We start from the raw sequence: 18,323 nt of genomic DNA, 5'->3' as shown, positions 1-18,323 counted from the left end.
TCACTGCATGGCACCTTGGGCAAATATCTTCTACTGTAGCCACTGGCCAACCAAAGCCTTCAGAGTGGATTTGGCAGAAGGAAACTGAAAGACACATGTCATATATCTGTGTGTGTGTGTGTGTATCTATGTTTGTCCCCCACTACCATTTTACCAGTGTTGGTGTGTTTACATCTTTGTAACTTAACGGTTTGGCAATAGAGACCGATGGCATAAGTACCAGGATTGAAAAAAAAGTACTGGCATTCATTCATGTAACTAAGAATTCTTCAAGGTAGTGCCCCAGCATGGCCACAGTCTAATGACTGAAACAAGTAAGATAAAAGATATAATTTTGTTTGTATGTGTGCCACACCTCATTATTTATGCAACTCCATGGACTCGCACGCATGCAGACACACACATGCATAAATTGCTTTCATTCTCCAAAAGTGTTGGATTTCTCTGATGTTCCCCTCCACCATCTGTTATACATAACAATAATAATAATAATCTGATAGCTCAACACTTGGATGTGTTATTAAAATTAGTAAAAAGATAAAGAAGAGATGGTTCATCATTTCTAATATTATGATAATAATGCGAAAAAACTATTTGTTTTTGGAATTGTATCTCACTCAAGGGAATCGTGCCAAATGTCTATATTGATAACTACATGCATGTTTGGGCTGAGTAACTTCCTGTTTTTCTAAAGACAATGTCAATATTATTTTCTCCTCACCACTTTGGTGTATCAACACTTTCATGTTATCTGTGTGTGTGTGTGTGTGTGTTGTGCTATGTGTTTCAAGGGTATGTATGATGTATTTTTTTTCTTAAAGAATATTTTAGGGAAAAATGAATGCTCTTTTTTAATGTTTGTGTGTGGGTTTTTTTATTTATTTATGGTTATGGGTTTATTTCACATTGTGTGTGTGTATACACATGTATATTTATTAGTGTGTTTCTGGGTCTATATATTTTATATTTATTATTCTTATATGATAGTCAGCTTTTCTTAGAATTTCCTCGCACCAGCATGGGAGGTGGGGTAGGGGATGGTAGCAGCAGCAGTGGTGAGGTTAGGTTGGTTGTTGTTGTGGTGGTGATGACGATGAGGATTGTAGAATGGTAAATGAAGAATAAGTTTTCTTGTACTTGTTTCTTTGTAATTTTCTATTTAATCTCTATAGTGATGCAAACTCAAAATATTTCAGCTTTCAAGCTCTGCAACCAACCATAGGATAGCTTGATTTATATATATACTTCTACTATCTATATATAGTTTCACATATGTTGATGGAACTGTGTGTTGCAAGACTTGCAGATTTGTGATAAAGTAGTATTGCCTACACCAGCTGACTCTACATTCTGGTTTCAATTGCAGTGGAAGCTATATAACTTGCCCCTCACCCTATGTCTGAAAGTTGAGCATTCACTGGTTACACTAGATTGAGAACTAACAAGTGAGTTGGTCTGTGTCATGGCTGACTTGCCCCTTAACACATCACACAAATACAATGCTTTTAGTGGAAACTGGAATACTATTACAGGTGTTACAAGAACATTTTTCATTCAACGGAAACAGACATTTCTATTCTACCACAAAAATTTTTCATTCATAACTTGTTAACTCTCTTTTCATTCATAACTGTCTATTAACTTGTTTTCCTGTCATGTTCTTTTTTCCTTCTGCTTTCTTTTGCAACACAACTGCAACCACTTCTTGTATGGGCCATGCAAGAGATATATGTTTCCCCTCTCCCACTTCTCTCTCTCTTATCCTCCAATCATTGATTTCTTTTTTATGCATAAGACCAATTTTATAAGGAATATTTGATACAGCTGTGACCAACCTTTCTCTCTTGAGAAGCTTATCTGTTGATAATTTTTCCTGTAGAAAGAATTAAACTCAGCACCACAAATTGATGAATCACTCATCAAGTTTACACAGTACCCACCTTCAAATTTAACAAAACAGGGTGGCAAGTATAAATGAAAGCCAACTAGCTGTGATCTGTGCAATAACTAGCATGCGTGGGTGTGGTATTTCAGTGCAATGAGATTTCTTCATACAATGACAGGGCATAAACCAGCAAACTTTTCATTGGTTGCCTAGTACCTAATTGTCACAGCCATCTGCACTCTTTCCTATAAGATCCTTTGTTGACCAGCATTTTAAAAAATTTCTAAGTTAACTGATACAGAATTTGAAAATGAAATTGTGAATGAGGAATTAAAACTGCATTGTATTTAGTCCTGTCAGAGACTCTGATCTTTGACCATGACTGCCACTACATCACCTTACAGTCATTCACTTCAAACACAGACTAACGAAAGAGTCACTGTATGGTTGCTTGACTTGCTATATGTAGTAGCTAATCCTCCTCAAATCAAAAAGACACATTGAACTAAGATATCTTTGGTCAAATAGATCTGTTCAGTGAGGTGGAACTTAGATTAAATAAACAATAAACATGCATGCAAACACAAAAATAAACAAAATCCATTTTCTCAACCACTTCATTGTGTGTGTGTTTCTCTCCTTAGCCCTTTTTCCTCATAAAGCAAAATGTTCAAGTTCTCTCTCACTTACTGGAACTTATCTGCCCCATGTGTTTCCACCAATTACAATATTCCACCTCCTCAAGTATTAATCCGTCTGCTTTGCAAATGTGGCAGTAGTTGGTTTGGTTGTGTGTGTGTGTGTGTGTGTGTGTGTGTGAAACTCGTAGTTAATGTTGCAGTAAGTCAAGTGACAATATGATACAACGAGCAAGTGGAGATGAAGTGGGTAATGATGTGGAGGGTGGAGCTACAAGCTGTAATTACTGTGTCAGGTGGCGGCAGTAATAGCAGAACAGTTTCCTGATTTTCTACACACACACACACTCACTCACTCACTTTGTCACCAGAATGTTTTGTCAACTAATTTTGTTTTCATTTGTAGGTGTGCATTTGTATGCTTTTATTTGTGTGTGTGTGTGTGTGTGTGTAATACTGCTGCTATGAATCCTACTTATGCTGAATACACACACATATCAATATCGGTAGACACATAAATCAGTGATATGTAAATGACAACAATTCAAGATGGTTGTATTAAGTAAAGAACCTGAAAGTGCGTTTCAATAACCTATAGACTTTGTGTGTACATGTGTGTGCGTCTGCGTGCGCATGCATGTGTGTGTATGTGCACGTGTGTGTTTCAGTGTTTATGTTTGCTCCAGACTACTCAACTGAAAAGGAGTTCCAGCCTTGTGCAGCCCCCCACTCCTCTCTCTCTCTCTCTCTCTCTCTCTCTCCTCCTCCTCCTCCTCCTCCACACAGCTGTCACATCTTGGATATTCTGCTGGGTCAAAGTTGGGAGAGCCTTGAGTGTGACTGTGTCTGCTCGTGACGACACAGGCACTTAAAACACTAAGCAAAAGCATGATACATGACACAGTCATATTCGCTTGCAAGTGTCAGCAGTAGTTTTATATGTAATATAGTTCAGTGTTTAAGTTTGTGTTATTAATATTATTGTTGCTCTTTATACAGCTAATTTGCAAACTTAGAGAGAGCAGATTATTAACTAATTTAATTTACTGCTTACTAAGGAGAAAATTAAAGCTACTCCTTTGTGAAAAGATAAAATTTAAGAATTGACCAAAAAAGTGCTTATCACCAAACTACAACTGATCTAACTGCTCTGAGTTCAAACTTTCCTGATGCAGAATACACCTTTAATTTTGCTTAATTCAAATAAAAATATTGGTTTCAAATTTTGGCACAAGACTAGCAACTTCAGGGTAGGGGTGAGTCGATTATGTCAACCCCAGTACTCAATTGGTACTTATTTTATCAACTCTGTAAGGATGAAAGGTAAAGTTGACCTCGGTGAAATTTGAACTCAGAGCATAAAAACAGATATAATGCCACTAAGCATTTTACCCTGCTTGCTTCCGATTCTGCCAGCTCACCATCTTATTTCAAATAAAAATATCAAAAGAAGGTTTGTTATGTTTTTTTAAGTGAATAATTAGTGATGGTGGTGCCTGACATGGCAATAGTCCAGTGGCTGGTTCTGGTAACAGAATAATAATATATCATCGTTTTTTAGTCACATCCACTGCAGGAAGCAAAAGGCAAGGCATTTATCTGTAAAATAAGATTATTCAAATAATCTATACATGTTTCCACTAGGCCATTTGATTACTTGACTACTATTATTGAAAAAGGTGAGAGGCAGGAGAATGTATAAACAAATAAAAAGTGTACAATAGGTAAGAAATTGGATTATAGGCTATCTGGTCTTGTGTTCAAACCTTAAAACTTGATAGCTGTTTTTTTTTTAAACTTATAAATCTGCTTGTCTCTATGTATCCAGCTGATGACCGGTTCCACTTTTACTATACCACTTGTGTGATTAACATGAAGACAAAGCATAGAATTGTGAGAAAAAAAACTTAGATTTAAAAATAATCTACCTAGCCCATGCTAATTTGGGAAGAAAAACCATTACTATAAAAACAGTATGTGTGGCATGCACGAAACAGCCCTTGAGTCATTTTTAGAATTTTGTGTGTGTGTGTGTGTGTGTGTTTTATCAAAAACAAGTGTCCAGTGGAATGCATATCCTGTTTTACCCAAACAGAAATCAGGGACAGATATAATATTTTGTTGGATTCATTGTGTTTGATAAAATATACTGACACATCACACTGAGTTTTTGATTCTAGATGGCTAGTCATATTTCTGTGAACTGGTTATACTATGTGTGTGTGTGTGTGTGTGTGTTTGCAACAGAGTAGGCTCCACTAAAGCACCCAAAGTGTCGAGTGTTAATGTGGGTGACAGATAAAGTATAACGTTTCAAATTCAAAATTTGACTGAAATTGTAAAACAAGCCTTACATATAAAGTGTTATTTCTGTATCAGTCCTTCTTCATTTTATTTTTCCTAATCTTTCTCCTTTCTTCCTTACTATCTAACTTATCCTTTTGTTTAACCAAGTTGCTTTTCCTTACTTGGTTGATTTTAATACTGTTTCCTGGAAATGAAAATATTGTCCCCTATACCTGATTCGGTTGCTTTATTCTCTACTGATCAATTAAGATTGTGTACTTGTTAATGATTGATCACATTAGACTGGCTATCAGATTTATAGAAGCCTGTAAATTTGTATGGATCCAGACATGGCAGTATTGCAATCATGCAATTCCAGATTTGATTTTACTGCATGGAATTTTGGGTAAGTATCTTCTATGATAGCCTTGAATTGACTCAGATGAGTGAAACCAGGCCAACAGAAACTATGTGGAAGCCCATCAGGTATACTGTATCTGATCTGAGTTGGCCGACTTTATCTGTCACGTGCATTAAGACCACTTACTGAAACCTTGGATGTCTTTAGCAAGTCATTTGTTTTTGTACTTGCCTTTCCTCCACACATAAAGGAGGCCTTACAAAAGGTTATATGCACTGCCCTATTTCCTTTGCATATATATTTTTTAAATCACAATGCTGGAACTACATAATGCTTGTGTCCACTTAATTTCACTCTTTTGATACCAACCTGCCCGAGACCATGCCTGGTTTTATGATACAAACTTCCTGTTTAAAGTGATCTAAATTAAAATCTTCCATCGAAATTTCATGTCAGTTTATGTTCCAAACACCAGCTTAATAACGACAAAGTTATTTTACTAAATTTTTTCATTATTTTCAAGACTAATTAGAACAAATGCAGTGTTTTTCATCAAAAATGTACCAGAATGGTTAAATATAATCCAGTGTATCAAACTATGTAAAGTAGAGTTCAACAGCAGATACACTGATGGTTTTGTAATGTAGGTCTTATAGGCTGCATGCACCCTGCCATAGTACTGCTTTGCATCTTTACAGACTGGGACAGTGAGAATCAAATACTTTCGGCAATGGACACAATGCCTTGTTAGTTGCATGGTGCAAGCCATTGAATTGCAGTATGCTAGAATCTCATGTACATATAGTGTATGTTCATATATATATATAAACATATGTACACATGCACATATAGAGAGAGATAGAGGGTAGTATGTAACCATTATGGGATACTACTATGCTGTACTATACTATTATAATCAACTTTAACCTCCTCTTTTTAAACAGAAGGTGGTGGTGTATATGTGTAACCAATAGACATTCTCAATTTTCTTTAGTATTATTATTTCGTTGCTGTTGTTTTGATGTTATAGTTTGTGTGTATTATGATATTCTATTTTAATGTTCTTTATCAGAACTGTATTAATAAACACTTGAAACCTTGACATATTATATGTTTCATTATGTAAATATTGTTGTGTATATATGTATGTGTTTTTTGTTGTGTAGCTCTATGAAATTTAGGAAGTATGTAATTTGTTGCTATTCCAAGAAAAAAAAAAGCATACAGCCACTCCTTTGTTGGTTGGTATGTTTGCATGTGTGTGTATGTACACACACAGTTGTGTATGTGTGTACATACATACACACACGCTAATGACGGATCCTCTACCTCTGTTTCTCAACCATTTTTCTACCTATGGATCCCTTTGGTTCCTATTTTCATGGATGGCCCCTCCTAGTAATTTGATGTTTTAAAATCCTATTATATATTTTTAGAATTGAATATTATTAGGAAAATTATATTTAAAAAAAATTTTAATATTTTGTTCATTGTAGAAGTATAACCAATTTATTACACAACTTTTAACAACAAAATCTGATATGAACCCTGGTTGAGAACCATAGCTCTACATGGTCATTTGGCCTGCTAGAAATAGCAACCAAATTTCCTTCATCACACTCTACCAAGGATGTATTGGCTAATCTACTATACTGCTTGACAGTAAAGTTTAGGTGGTCACGGTTGGAGTGTCTTTGATTATTAGATCTGTTTGGTCTTGACTGATCTATAGTTACACAACAAAAAGAAATGCATTCATATTACATATTTATTATATATATGTGTGTGTGTGTGTGTGTGTGTGTGTGTATGTGTGTTTATTCTCAAGCTTTTTTTTATCTTTTTAGTCACTAGACGACTTTGAGTTCCTGAAGGTATTAGGCAAAGGAACATTTGGTAAAGTTATCTTGTGCCGAGAGAAAACTACCAGCGACCTTTATGCTATAAAAATTTTGAAAAAGGCTGTAATTGTTGCCAAGGTAAAAGAATTATTTAAAAAAATTTTTTTGTTAAACCTGCTTATGTGCAAAACCATCACACCAATGCACACTCATACACACCTACTCAATGTTTTGTCCTGTGTTATCCTTTGTTTGTCTCAGTGTAAAACTTTTGTGGTTAATAAAGTAACTATTACTATTATCATTATTAAGGCAGTGAGCTGGCAGAATCGTTAGCACACTGGACAAAATGCTTAGCAGTATTTCACCCATCGCTACATTCTGAGTTCAAATTCCGCTGAGGTCAACTTTGCCTTTCATCCTTTCAGGGCTAATAAATTAAGTACCAGTGAAACAGGCCTTGTGCCTATAGTAGAAAGGATTATTATTATTATTAAAGCGGCAAGCCGGTAGAATTGCTAGTGTGCTAGGCAAAATGCTTAGTGGCATTTCATCCATTGCTACATTTTGAGTTCAAATCCCACTGAGGTGAACTTTGCTTTTCATTTGTTCGGGGTCAGTAAAATAAGTACCAGTTGAGAACTGGGGTTGGTGTAGTCGACTTACCCCCTCCTCCGAAATTGGTGGTCTTGTGTCAAAATTTGAAACCATTATTATTATTATTATTATTATTATTATTATTATTATTATTATTATTGTTATTATTATTATTATTCTGGCAAGCTGGCAGAATCATTAGCACGCCAGGCAAAATGCTTCACAGCATTTATCTAGGTTTTACATTCTGAGTTCAAATACTACCAAGGCCAACTTTTCATCCTTTTGTGGGGGTTGATAAAATAAGTACTAGTCAGGCACTGAGGTTGATGTACTCAACTGGCTCCTGCTAAATTTTGTGCCTTGTGCCTATAGTAGAAAGAATTACCGTTACGATTATTAGAGTAGGCAGAATCATTAGATCATCGGAAAAGTTACTTAATGGTATTTCTTCTGGCTCTTTATGTTTTAAGTTCAAATCCTGCTGAGGTCAATTTCACCTTCCTTTCAGGGTTGATAAAATAATACCTGTCAAGCACTGGGTTTGATGTAATCAACTAATCTCTTGCCACTAAAATTTCTGGCCTATGCCAAAATTTGAAAAAATTATTATTTGTAGGCATGTCTGTGTGGTTAAAAGACAATATGGTCTTGGGTTCAGTCCTACTGTGCAGTGCCTTAGGCTGACCAAAAACCCTCTGAGTGGACTTAGTAGGAAAAAGCTGAAAGAAGCCCATCGTATACATATGCGTGTTTACATTTGTGTTTCTCCAAACATTTGGTCGGCCATGAGTGATAACATTGCTATTGTTTTGACCCTTCAAAGACCTGCAGAATACAATGTCCCTTACTTGAAAAATCAGGTATGGGTTAGTTACTGGAAAGGCATCTGGTTATAAAACAATGCCTCAATTGTTTATTCACCTATACATGCTAGTATGGAAAACGGATGTAAAAATGAACATTTATTATTCAAGTAGCTGAACATAAAATGGATTGTGGTATTTGATAATGTTGCTTTTCATTCAGATCCCATCTGTCAACTTTTGTCTTTTATCCTTCTGCATCAGTAAAATAAATAAGCAAGCATTTGGGGTCAGTCTTGTCAACTATCCTGTTTCTTCTAGAATTCCTTGCTTCACATGGCAAAATAAGCAACTACCATTATGATTTTCATTTTAATTAATATGTTCTTAAGCAAGTTAAGGTAATTTAACTTGTTTGATTATCAATAGTCTCCACACCCTTTTCATGGTTGAGTGATTATCTATAGGACAGGGGGCGTGATTTAGTTATTAAAACAATCAACAATGACTGATAATGTGCAAATATGTAATTATTTATATGTATTGTTGTTTTTTATATTTGTTTCTAATGATGTGCTTTTTTTCCCATCCAGGATGAAATTGCTCATACTTTGACAGAAAACCGAGTTTTACAAAATACCAGGCATCCATTTTTAACAGTAAGCTTGTATTTGTCTTTATTTGAGCTGAAATTTGCACACACACACACACACTTGCAAGTACTTGTGCACATACATATTCATAATTCGTACACACTTTCATACATACACAGATGTATGTCCATTCAGACTCAGCTGGCACTGCAACAGTTATAATGACAAGGTTTCCAATTGATCTGATCAAGGGAACAACCTGCTTGTAAAATTTAATGTTCAAATAGCTGAGTATGCTACAGTGTGGCACAGGCTGTCCTCTTGAAATGCAAGTACTAACTCATTTTTGCCAGCTGAGTGGACTGAAGCAACATGAAATAAAGTGTCTTGCTCAAGGACGTAATACACTGCCAGGAATGAAACTCATGACTTTATGATAGTAAGTTGAATCACTAAGCCACGCACCTTCACCATTCATACTCAGAAATGCACAAAAATGTATACACAAACAAGTAAAACTCACATAGATGTACTGGTCATGTATCTGAAACCATGCTTGTTCTACACCCAGAAACATCCTAGATCATATCCGATAGGAGGCCAGGCGCCTATCTATTTATCTGTCTCTCTTCTTCCTAAGTGGAGGCGCAATGGCCCAGTGGTTAGGATAGCGGACTCGCGGTCATAGGATCACGGTTTCGATTCCCAGATCGGGCGTTGTGAGTGTTTATTGAGCAAAAACACCTAAAGCTCCATGAGGCTCCGGCAGGGGATGGTGGCGAACCCTGCTGTACTCTTTCACCACAACTTTCTCTCACTCTTACTTCCTGTTTCTGTTGTGCCTGTAATTCAAAGGGTCAGCCTTGTCACACTGTGTCACGCTGAATATCCCCGAGAACTACGTTAAGGGTACACGTGTCTGTGGAGTGCTCAGCCACTTGCACGTTAATTTCACGAGCTGGCTGTTCCGTTGATCAGATCAACTGGAACCCTCGTTGTCGTAAGCGACGGAGTGCCACTTCTTCCTAATCAGCCACTACTACAATGACATCTGCCCTTCTGAATTGACTAGCTGCATATCACCTCCAGCCAGGTCAACTCATTCCATTTGCCTCCTCTCCTCCTATCATTCTTTCTCTATCTCATCTCCCAAACATACTGAGCATACCAATCCAGCTTCCCTTAGGATTCCACTCTCTGCAAGCTCCCCTACCCTTCTGCTCCACATTACTCCCTCAAACATTTACTCACATATGTAAGTTGAACATGAACTGCACCAGCTTGGGGAGGATATGGCTACTGTTCTGCCTCTTCTGTTTGACATGATGCAAATATATGCACACAAACACACAACATAAAATGTCATTATCTATTCTCCTTTCGTCACTCACCCACTCTCTTTCTCTCTTTTTATTTCTTTCCAGCAATTAAAATATTCATTCCAAACAGCAGATCGACTATGTTTTGTTATGGAATATGTGAATGGTGGAGAACTGTTTTTCCATTTATCGAGGGAGCGAGTATTCACTGAAGACAGAACACGTTTCTATGGTGCAGAGATAATTTCCGCATTAGGTTACCTGCATGAAAACAATATAGTATACAGAGATTTGAAGGTAATGTGACTTCCTCTGAGAATGATTTTGTATACTTTTTTTTTTTTATGATGGAGAAGATGCCTGTGTATATCAATTATACATAACACACACACCTGCACACACACATGTATATTTGTATATAATGTAAAGATTGGGTTGAAAAAACCCTGGATAGAAAAAATTCAAAGCCATGTCTCCTGTGAACTTGACAAGTTTTCTACCATTGGGCCAAAGCGATCCTTCAGATTTCTCTATCCAATTTAGAAACTTCATTTTTACCAGCGAGAATCATTTGTTGTTGATGTCATATTTGCTTTCAGACTGCCAATCCACTGTTCTCAGATAATAACCCTTTCTACTATAGGCACAAGGCCTGAAATTTGTGGGGAGTGGGTAAGTCGATCACATCGGCTCCAGTGTTTCACTGGTACTTAATTTATTGACCCCGAAAAGATGAAAAGCTGAGTCAACCTCAGCAGAATTTGCACCAAGAATGTAAGGACGAACGAAATGCTGCTAAGCAGTTTCCCAGTGTCATAACAATTCTGTCAGCCCGCTGCCTGACTGTCCTCAGATAATAAAAACAATCCCATATGTTATGGGGCACCATCCTTTGTGGAAATGATTAGTTTTTAAATAGTACACACCACCTGATTGTTAATTACTACCAGAACATGAAATGAATGAATGCAGTTTTTGTCTTATATTAATGCATGTTAGTCTGCAGTGCTGAGTTCAAGTTTTACCATGCATGTAACTTTGAGAGGGATGACACAGACTGACTTGCACTAGAACCTTTTTTTTTCCCCTTAGTACCAAGGGTTTATTTTAAGTACATAAAAACCTATGGAGATGTGTCTGTACTAAGAAAATGATATGCAAATGTATGCAAATTAAATATAATTTGCTGTTTTTGTCTTAGGTGATAAATTTTTTTTTTTCCATGAGTTTTTAGAGACCTCATCCATAGGCAGTTTTAAATTTGGATGGGGACAAAATTTTGACTTTGATCAAGGCGTTCTCCTATGCTAGCCTAGATATTCTACTTGAAGAGGATGTCTGTAGTATTGACTCTCCAACTTGATCAATGGCGGTACTTGCATCTAATAGCACTAAGAAAATTTCATTATTCAGGATTATCAGTATTTTGGTTTGTGTAAATGAAGATGCATGAATATACGAAGCCATGAATTCATTAATAAACTGATTAATTAATTGAATTATTTTTTTTTGTTTCCCAGTTGGAAAATCTATTGTTAGACAAAGATGGACATATAAAAATAGCTGACTTTGGATTATGTAAAGAAGAAATGTGTTTTGGTGCAAGCACCAAGACTTTCTGTGGTACCCCAGAATATTTGGCTCCAGAGGTTTGTGTTATTCATTGTCTTACTACTGGTTTACCAATGTTATTAGCTTTTTTGTTTCTCTCTCTTTCTCTCTCTACAGCTTCACATCAAGTTATTCATAGAATAACAGGAATTATTGTGACAATATCTTTTTTGTTATTTATTCTGTGTTTCTGTAGCTTAGTAAATTTAGTTGCCATATAGTTGTATTGAGCTCACAAATCTTTTCGACCAAAAACTTTTCAGAGTTATTTACTTTGAATTGTTATCTCCTATCTGATTAGCCTGTTATTACATAACATGCTTCATGAGTTTAGTATACATACCTTATTAGTATTTCCTCCTATGTTCTATATACTCTGGGAATGCATTAAAGACCTTTTCGGGATTACTTTATTTGAATTCTTACTATCGGGTAACTAATTTCATGTTATTACATAACTGACTTCACAATTTGGGTATTCATAACTTATTGGGAATTCCTAAAAACAAAATCCTGTGTAAGACAGTTCGGTATACTCTGTAAATGCACAAAATCCGTTTTAAGGGCTACATACTTTGTATTGTTGTTATTGGATTAGCAAAACAATTATGAGAATGAACCAAGGGATAAGCCCTGCTTTCCCGGGAATTACCAGGTATGTCAGTTAGTAATAACATAAAGATGAAAATATTTAAAACTAAATTTAACAACAAATGTTAGCCTGTGAAGGATCTTTGAAGAACAGGTTAATAAATAACTTACGTACATTGTGGAGAATATAGCATCCCAGTATGAAAGACAAAAAAGTAAATGTACACCCTTTATAGTCCTGTGGGTTCCTAGTGGTTAGGAGCTTAGTACATGACATTAGATTTTGTTTTAAATATTTGCATCTTTGGATTATTATAGTTGAAGGATTTTGAAAATGTTTCTAATTTTCATAACCTGTTTCTAGTGAATAAACAAGTGTATCCTGAAAATTTAATAGCAAAAAGATTATTGATACTGTGTCAGCAGTATTTCAGGAATTTACCTTGAATTACTATTATGTACCTTCTGTTAATCTGACAAAACGGATGATCTGGTGCAATCTGAACCAAAAAGTATTGGATAATTGATGGTGCATCTGTAGTTTTCCAGAACCAAACTTCATTCACTACACATACTGCAGTGGCAGGCACTGCAGTCATAGCTTGTAAGGTACTAGCAAACCAAATTTTGGATCCAAGTTCTATTTCTGGTTGTAACTTATTTCAGTTATATTATTTATGCCATGAAACAATTGTGACCATCACAATTCTCATTCCCTTATCTCTTGAAGTCAGTAGGGTACATGATCCACATATGGATATAGGGTTCATGATCCACATATGGATATTTCTATTTATGAAAAAAAATACCAAACATATGAGACTATTTTATATATAACAAAACTCTCTGAGTGGTTGGCGTTAGGAAGGGCATCCAGCTGTAGAAACTGCCAAATTAGACTGGAGGCTGGTGTAGCCATCCGGTTGCACCAGTCCTCAGTCAAATCGTCCAACCCATGCTAGCATGGAAAGCGGACGTTAAACGATGATGATGATGATGAAAACATAAATATCCCAGCATATTAAAATGAATGCTAGTCACAAAGTAAATAATGAAACAATGTATATTTTTCTCTTTTTGTTTCACTTCATTTCAACTTCGTGTTTTATCTCTTTCTTTAGGTACTTGAAGACAATGACTATGGGAGAGCTGTGGATTGGTGGGGGACGGGAGTTGTTATGTATGAAATGATGTGTGGTCGGTTACCTTTTTATAATCGTGACCATGACAAGCTGTTTGAACTAATCATTCTACAGCCCATACGATTTCCTCGAACCCTTTCAGAAGAAGCTAAATCCTTATTAGATGGCCTTCTCATCAAAGACCCATCAAAAAGGTGAGTTCGAATTTTTTCAGATTTTTAAAAATATTTTGTTTTGTTTTCTTTTTATTCAGTCACAGAAATAAATGCCATTTACACACCACCAGCATTACCAAAATTGACTTGGCACTGTTTGGCATGTAGTAACAACTAGCAACTGTAATTCTCTCCAACAATGCATGCATGCATACACATGCATTCTGGCTCTCTGCTTTCTGAGTTCAAAACCTGCTGAGATCAACTTTGCCTTCCATCCTTTCACGACTCAATAAGTAAAGTACCAGTCAAGTACAAGAGTTAGTTCTTCTCCCTTTCTGGAAGAAATTGGCTGTGTCCAGATCTTGAGAAGGATGTGCTCTGTTAGGTTTCAGTTTGTCATGCTATCACACTATCTTACAGTGATGCCTCTATGATTCCGAGAAGAGTTTAGGGTCTGTGCCAAGGTATACTAAATGCACACATGCTTCATCACATGTTGAAAAACATTGATCTCATTACTAAAATGATGAGGAATAAAGGCAAAACAAAACAATATTATGACTAAAAGTGAAGTAAATAGCCATGGTTATATATATATATATATATATATATATATATATATATAAGGTGAGCTGGCAGAATTGTTAGCATGCTGGGCAAAATGCTTAGTGGCATTTTTGTCTGTCTTTATGTTCATAGTTCAAATTCTGCCAAGGTTGACTTTGTCTTTTATACTTTCAGGGCTGATAAAAATAAAATAAGTACCAGTAGAGCACTGGGGAAGATATAATTGACTTGTTCCTCCTCTGAAATTGCAGGCTTTGTGCCGAAATTTTGAAGTCTATATATATGTATATATTCATATATCTGTCCACTATTCCTAGAAGAGTTCTTTGTGAGATTAGAGTCCTCAAGCACCTCCTCTATAGGGTCCTATCAGAAGCAATTGTCATTAGACTTTTTGGCTGGATTCTTAGCAATGACCAATTGAAACTATGGATATTATCCAACCATCTCATTCTTAATCTGTCCATATGTCTCCTGAGGGTTAGCTTAGCTTGAAGAATCCATCTGGTGATTTTTTTTCCTGCAACATTCTAATTGCATGTCTGTGGTGCCAGAACTGTGACCTCTCAATGCAAAGAAGTAGTGGCTCAACCTGGAGAGACACCCTGAGCTCCAGGCTACTGTACCCTGTCAAGTAATGTTACTCCAGAGATCCTTAGGAGGAAGCCCATTTCAGCCACTTGTATTCATGATCATATTCTTTCAATCATTACTCACCGTTCCTGAATAGGCGGGTAGGGGGAGGGGGCATGAAAACTGAATTGAAGATGGCAAGTTTGGTTTTTTAGCATCTTCTCCTCTTCTGAGGATCAAATGCTGGAGCTGGCCTTCCATTACTTCTAAATATGGTCCTGAGATAATTAAACTTCTTCATTTATCTCACTGATGTACCACTAACCTGCAGAGTGCACTGGGAAGACTTTCTTGAAAGGACCAATGTGTCTGTCTTTTGCAGCAGAAATTCTCGTCCTTGCCTTGCAGTACTCTGCAGCAAACCCATTCAATGCATGCTGGAGATCACCTTCTGATGAGCCTGGTAACACCATGTCATCTGCAAATATCACCCAACTGATTCTACACTCACTGACTGGGATACCACTTCCACAATGGATGTGCAAGTCAATCCAGTTCATAACAATTATGAAAAGGAGATGTGACAATACACATCCTTGCCAAAGTCCAACTCCCACTTTGACTTATATATATATATATATATATATATATATATATATATATATATACATATACATATGTATGCATTTGTGTATGTAACAAATCTTATCCATAGAGAACCTTTAGTGACCTTAATAGAATCTGCTTGGTATTGAGCTGGAGGAAACTGATACTGTAGAATAATTGCACTTTTTTTTCTTTACAAGAATAATAAAATGTCCAAATTTTTCCAAATCTGTCTCACTTTTGCTAGCTTGTAAAACTGAATATAACATGATAAAATGAACAGACTAATTCAAACTTTGTACTGCTCTTGATTGCTGCCTATATGTGCTTTTTATTTGTTTTATTTTTTCCTTGTAGGCTTGGTGGAAGTGAAGACGATGTCAAAGAAATAATGGCTCACCAATTCTTTGCCCCTGTTCATTGGCATGACCTGCTTGAGAAAAAGGTAAACATTGAACATAGGGCATAACAATTTCTCTTATTCTTCCCTGACTTTGTTGCTGTAAATCTTGAATCTTAAAATCTTAAATACCTTACTTTCTTCTTTTTGGCATATGTCATAGTACTGTCTTCACAGCCACAGGTTTTAGGTTCAATCCCTCCTCATGGCACCTTGGGCAAGTGTTTTTTCTACTAAGTCACCAGGCCAACCAAACCCTTGTGAGTGAATTTAGAAAATAGGAAACTATAAAGCCTCTCATCTATCCTCAGGACTAATGAGTTTCTTCTGTCATGTATAAGTTACTTTGGATTTTTTTTCTTTAACTAAGGGTTATCATTTCCTTAGCTGGACTGCCTGTGTACACCCTACAGAATCTACATCTATTTATTCCATCTGTTTGGCAGTGTGATTTTTACTGTTGAAAGCCCCTTTTATCATCTGCCACTTCACAACACTTTTGTGTCTGTAATGTGTGTGTGTGTCCTTGACATTGTGTGGTAATTATCAATCTTTTATGAAAACATGTCTGGCCATGTTGAAAGGACTATGAGCATTACTTGCAAACAGGTAAAAGATGGTGACAGGAATATTGTCTATCTATAGAAAATCTGCCTCAGAATTTTGTCAGATCCATGCAAATTGGAAAACTGGATGTTAAAGTGATGATGTGGATGATAGTCATCTATATATCATACTTAACCCTTTTGATATCAACCCATCTGAAACTGCCTCTGGCTCTGATGTACAAATGTCCTGTTCATTATTTACATTATTTACAATTGACGGATATTTGTCCTTATCTTGTTTGTTGTTAACACAATGTTTCGGCTGATATACCCTCCAGAATCAAACTTCTTACCAATTTGATTAAATGGATCCTCTGTCAGTTTTGACGAAGACTATCCATGTTGTTTAATCAATGGCTCTACCTAGTATAGTGTAAATGGTGAAGTATTCTACAAGTACTTGATCTAATGTAAATGGTGAAGTATTCTACAGGTACTTGATCTATGCACATATACTAACACTTACACACACACACACACACTACTATGTTAGCAATTTTTTTTTATTGTGAACTGAGACAAGGGACATAATTTTACTTACCATGAGTTCTCAACTGATAATATATTCTGTTCTTATCTTTGTCTCATGGTTTTGTTGTTGTTCAGCCTCAGGTCTGCTCTGATCTAGCTGACCTATGATGAACTGCATTCTGCTCATGGTCATCTTATTTAAATTTTCTCAAGTGTGTTCCTTCTTGTTTTAGATCAGTCTTGGCTATCCTGCGCCCCATGGGACTTTCTGAATGTTATGTGTAACAAAAAAAATTGCCTTGAAATTTCTAAGTAGTGTTGCCTGTCTGATGATGATCCATATCTGATGCAACTTACTTCTCGAAAATGGTTGCTCATGCCTGTTTTAGATGGTAGGGTGTGATTTAACCACAACCTACTCGAAACTGCCCATGTCACAGATTCTGTTTTAAAGTGATCTAGATTAAAACTTACCATCAAAATTTCATGGTAATTCGTTCCCAACACTAACTAAAAAATAATGACAAAGTTATTTTACTAAATTCTTTATTATTTCCAAAATTAGATTCAACAAAATCAGTGCAGGCTGACAGGAATTTGGTAACAAAAGGGTTCAGGAAGATGCTTTACCTGCTGATTCTTGTACATAAGTCTCTCGTCTCCATGTTATAAATATTGTTCAAGAAGGGCTGATACAGCTTGGCACTGGTGTTATCACAGGGGATGCTGTCAGAAGGCAGGAAGTTGTAATCATTCTTGTAGGGCGTCTCATCTAACACCAACAGTTTTGCCAATCCACTGTCCATATATGTGTGTGTGTGTGTGTGTATGTGTTTATTAATTTCTTTCCTTCCATTTGCAGATTACACCACCATGGCGACCAGATGTGAAATCTGCTGATGATACAAAATACATCCCTGAGGAATTTGCCCGTGAGCCTGTTGCTCTCACTCCACCGCAGACAATAACTCCACCCCTTGAGGCTATTGAAGAAGATGAGTTCGAGTTACCCTATTTTTCACAGTTCTCCTATCATGGCAGTAGAAGTAGCTTGGGAAGCTATCTTAGCGCGTCTGCAGCAACTGCAGAATTATTTTAACAAAAAAAAAAAACAACCAAAAAAACCAGGCAACAAGAAGCAAAATGTTATAATAATAATAATAATATTAATAATAATAATGATAATAATAAAATATTAATAATAATAATAATTTAACAAAAAATTATTTGGAAGAAAAATACCCCCTCCCCTAAAAAAAATTTAAAATGA

General features: G+C 36.2%; 1 protein-coding gene across 3 annotated transcripts in view; it reads left to right on the top strand.

Moving 5' to 3' along the window:
- Window positions 1–18,323, top strand: part of LOC106867459 (RAC serine/threonine-protein kinase) — a 37,085-nt gene extending 18,762 nt beyond the window's left edge. The window contains exons 1-8 of one of the 3 annotated variants that reach the window (XM_052971551.1): window positions 5,189–5,215; window positions 7,018–7,149; window positions 9,008–9,073; window positions 10,432–10,623; window positions 11,847–11,975; window positions 13,650–13,864; window positions 15,932–16,019; window positions 17,916–18,323. In XM_052971551.1, the coding sequence (XP_052827511.1) occupies window positions 5,204–5,215; window positions 7,018–7,149; window positions 9,008–9,073; window positions 10,432–10,623; window positions 11,847–11,975; window positions 13,650–13,864; window positions 15,932–16,019; window positions 17,916–18,152 (1,071 nt within the window). In that variant the 5' untranslated portion in view covers window positions 5,189–5,203 and the 3' untranslated portion in view covers window positions 18,153–18,323. Of the gene's footprint in view, window positions 1–5,188; window positions 5,216–6,407; window positions 6,569–7,017; window positions 7,150–9,007; window positions 9,074–10,431; window positions 10,624–11,846; window positions 11,976–13,649; window positions 13,865–15,931; window positions 16,020–17,915 lie in introns of those variants that run through there. The other 2 variants (XM_052971550.1, XM_014912339.2) reach the window with 2 other exon arrangements.

This window comes from Octopus bimaculoides, chromosome 11 (assembly GCF_001194135.2).
Source record: "Octopus bimaculoides isolate UCB-OBI-ISO-001 chromosome 11, ASM119413v2, whole genome shotgun sequence".
NCBI classification, from domain to species: Eukaryota; Metazoa; Mollusca; class Cephalopoda; order Octopoda; family Octopodidae; genus Octopus; species Octopus bimaculoides.
This window is presented reverse-complemented; position numbering and strand designations above follow the sequence as displayed.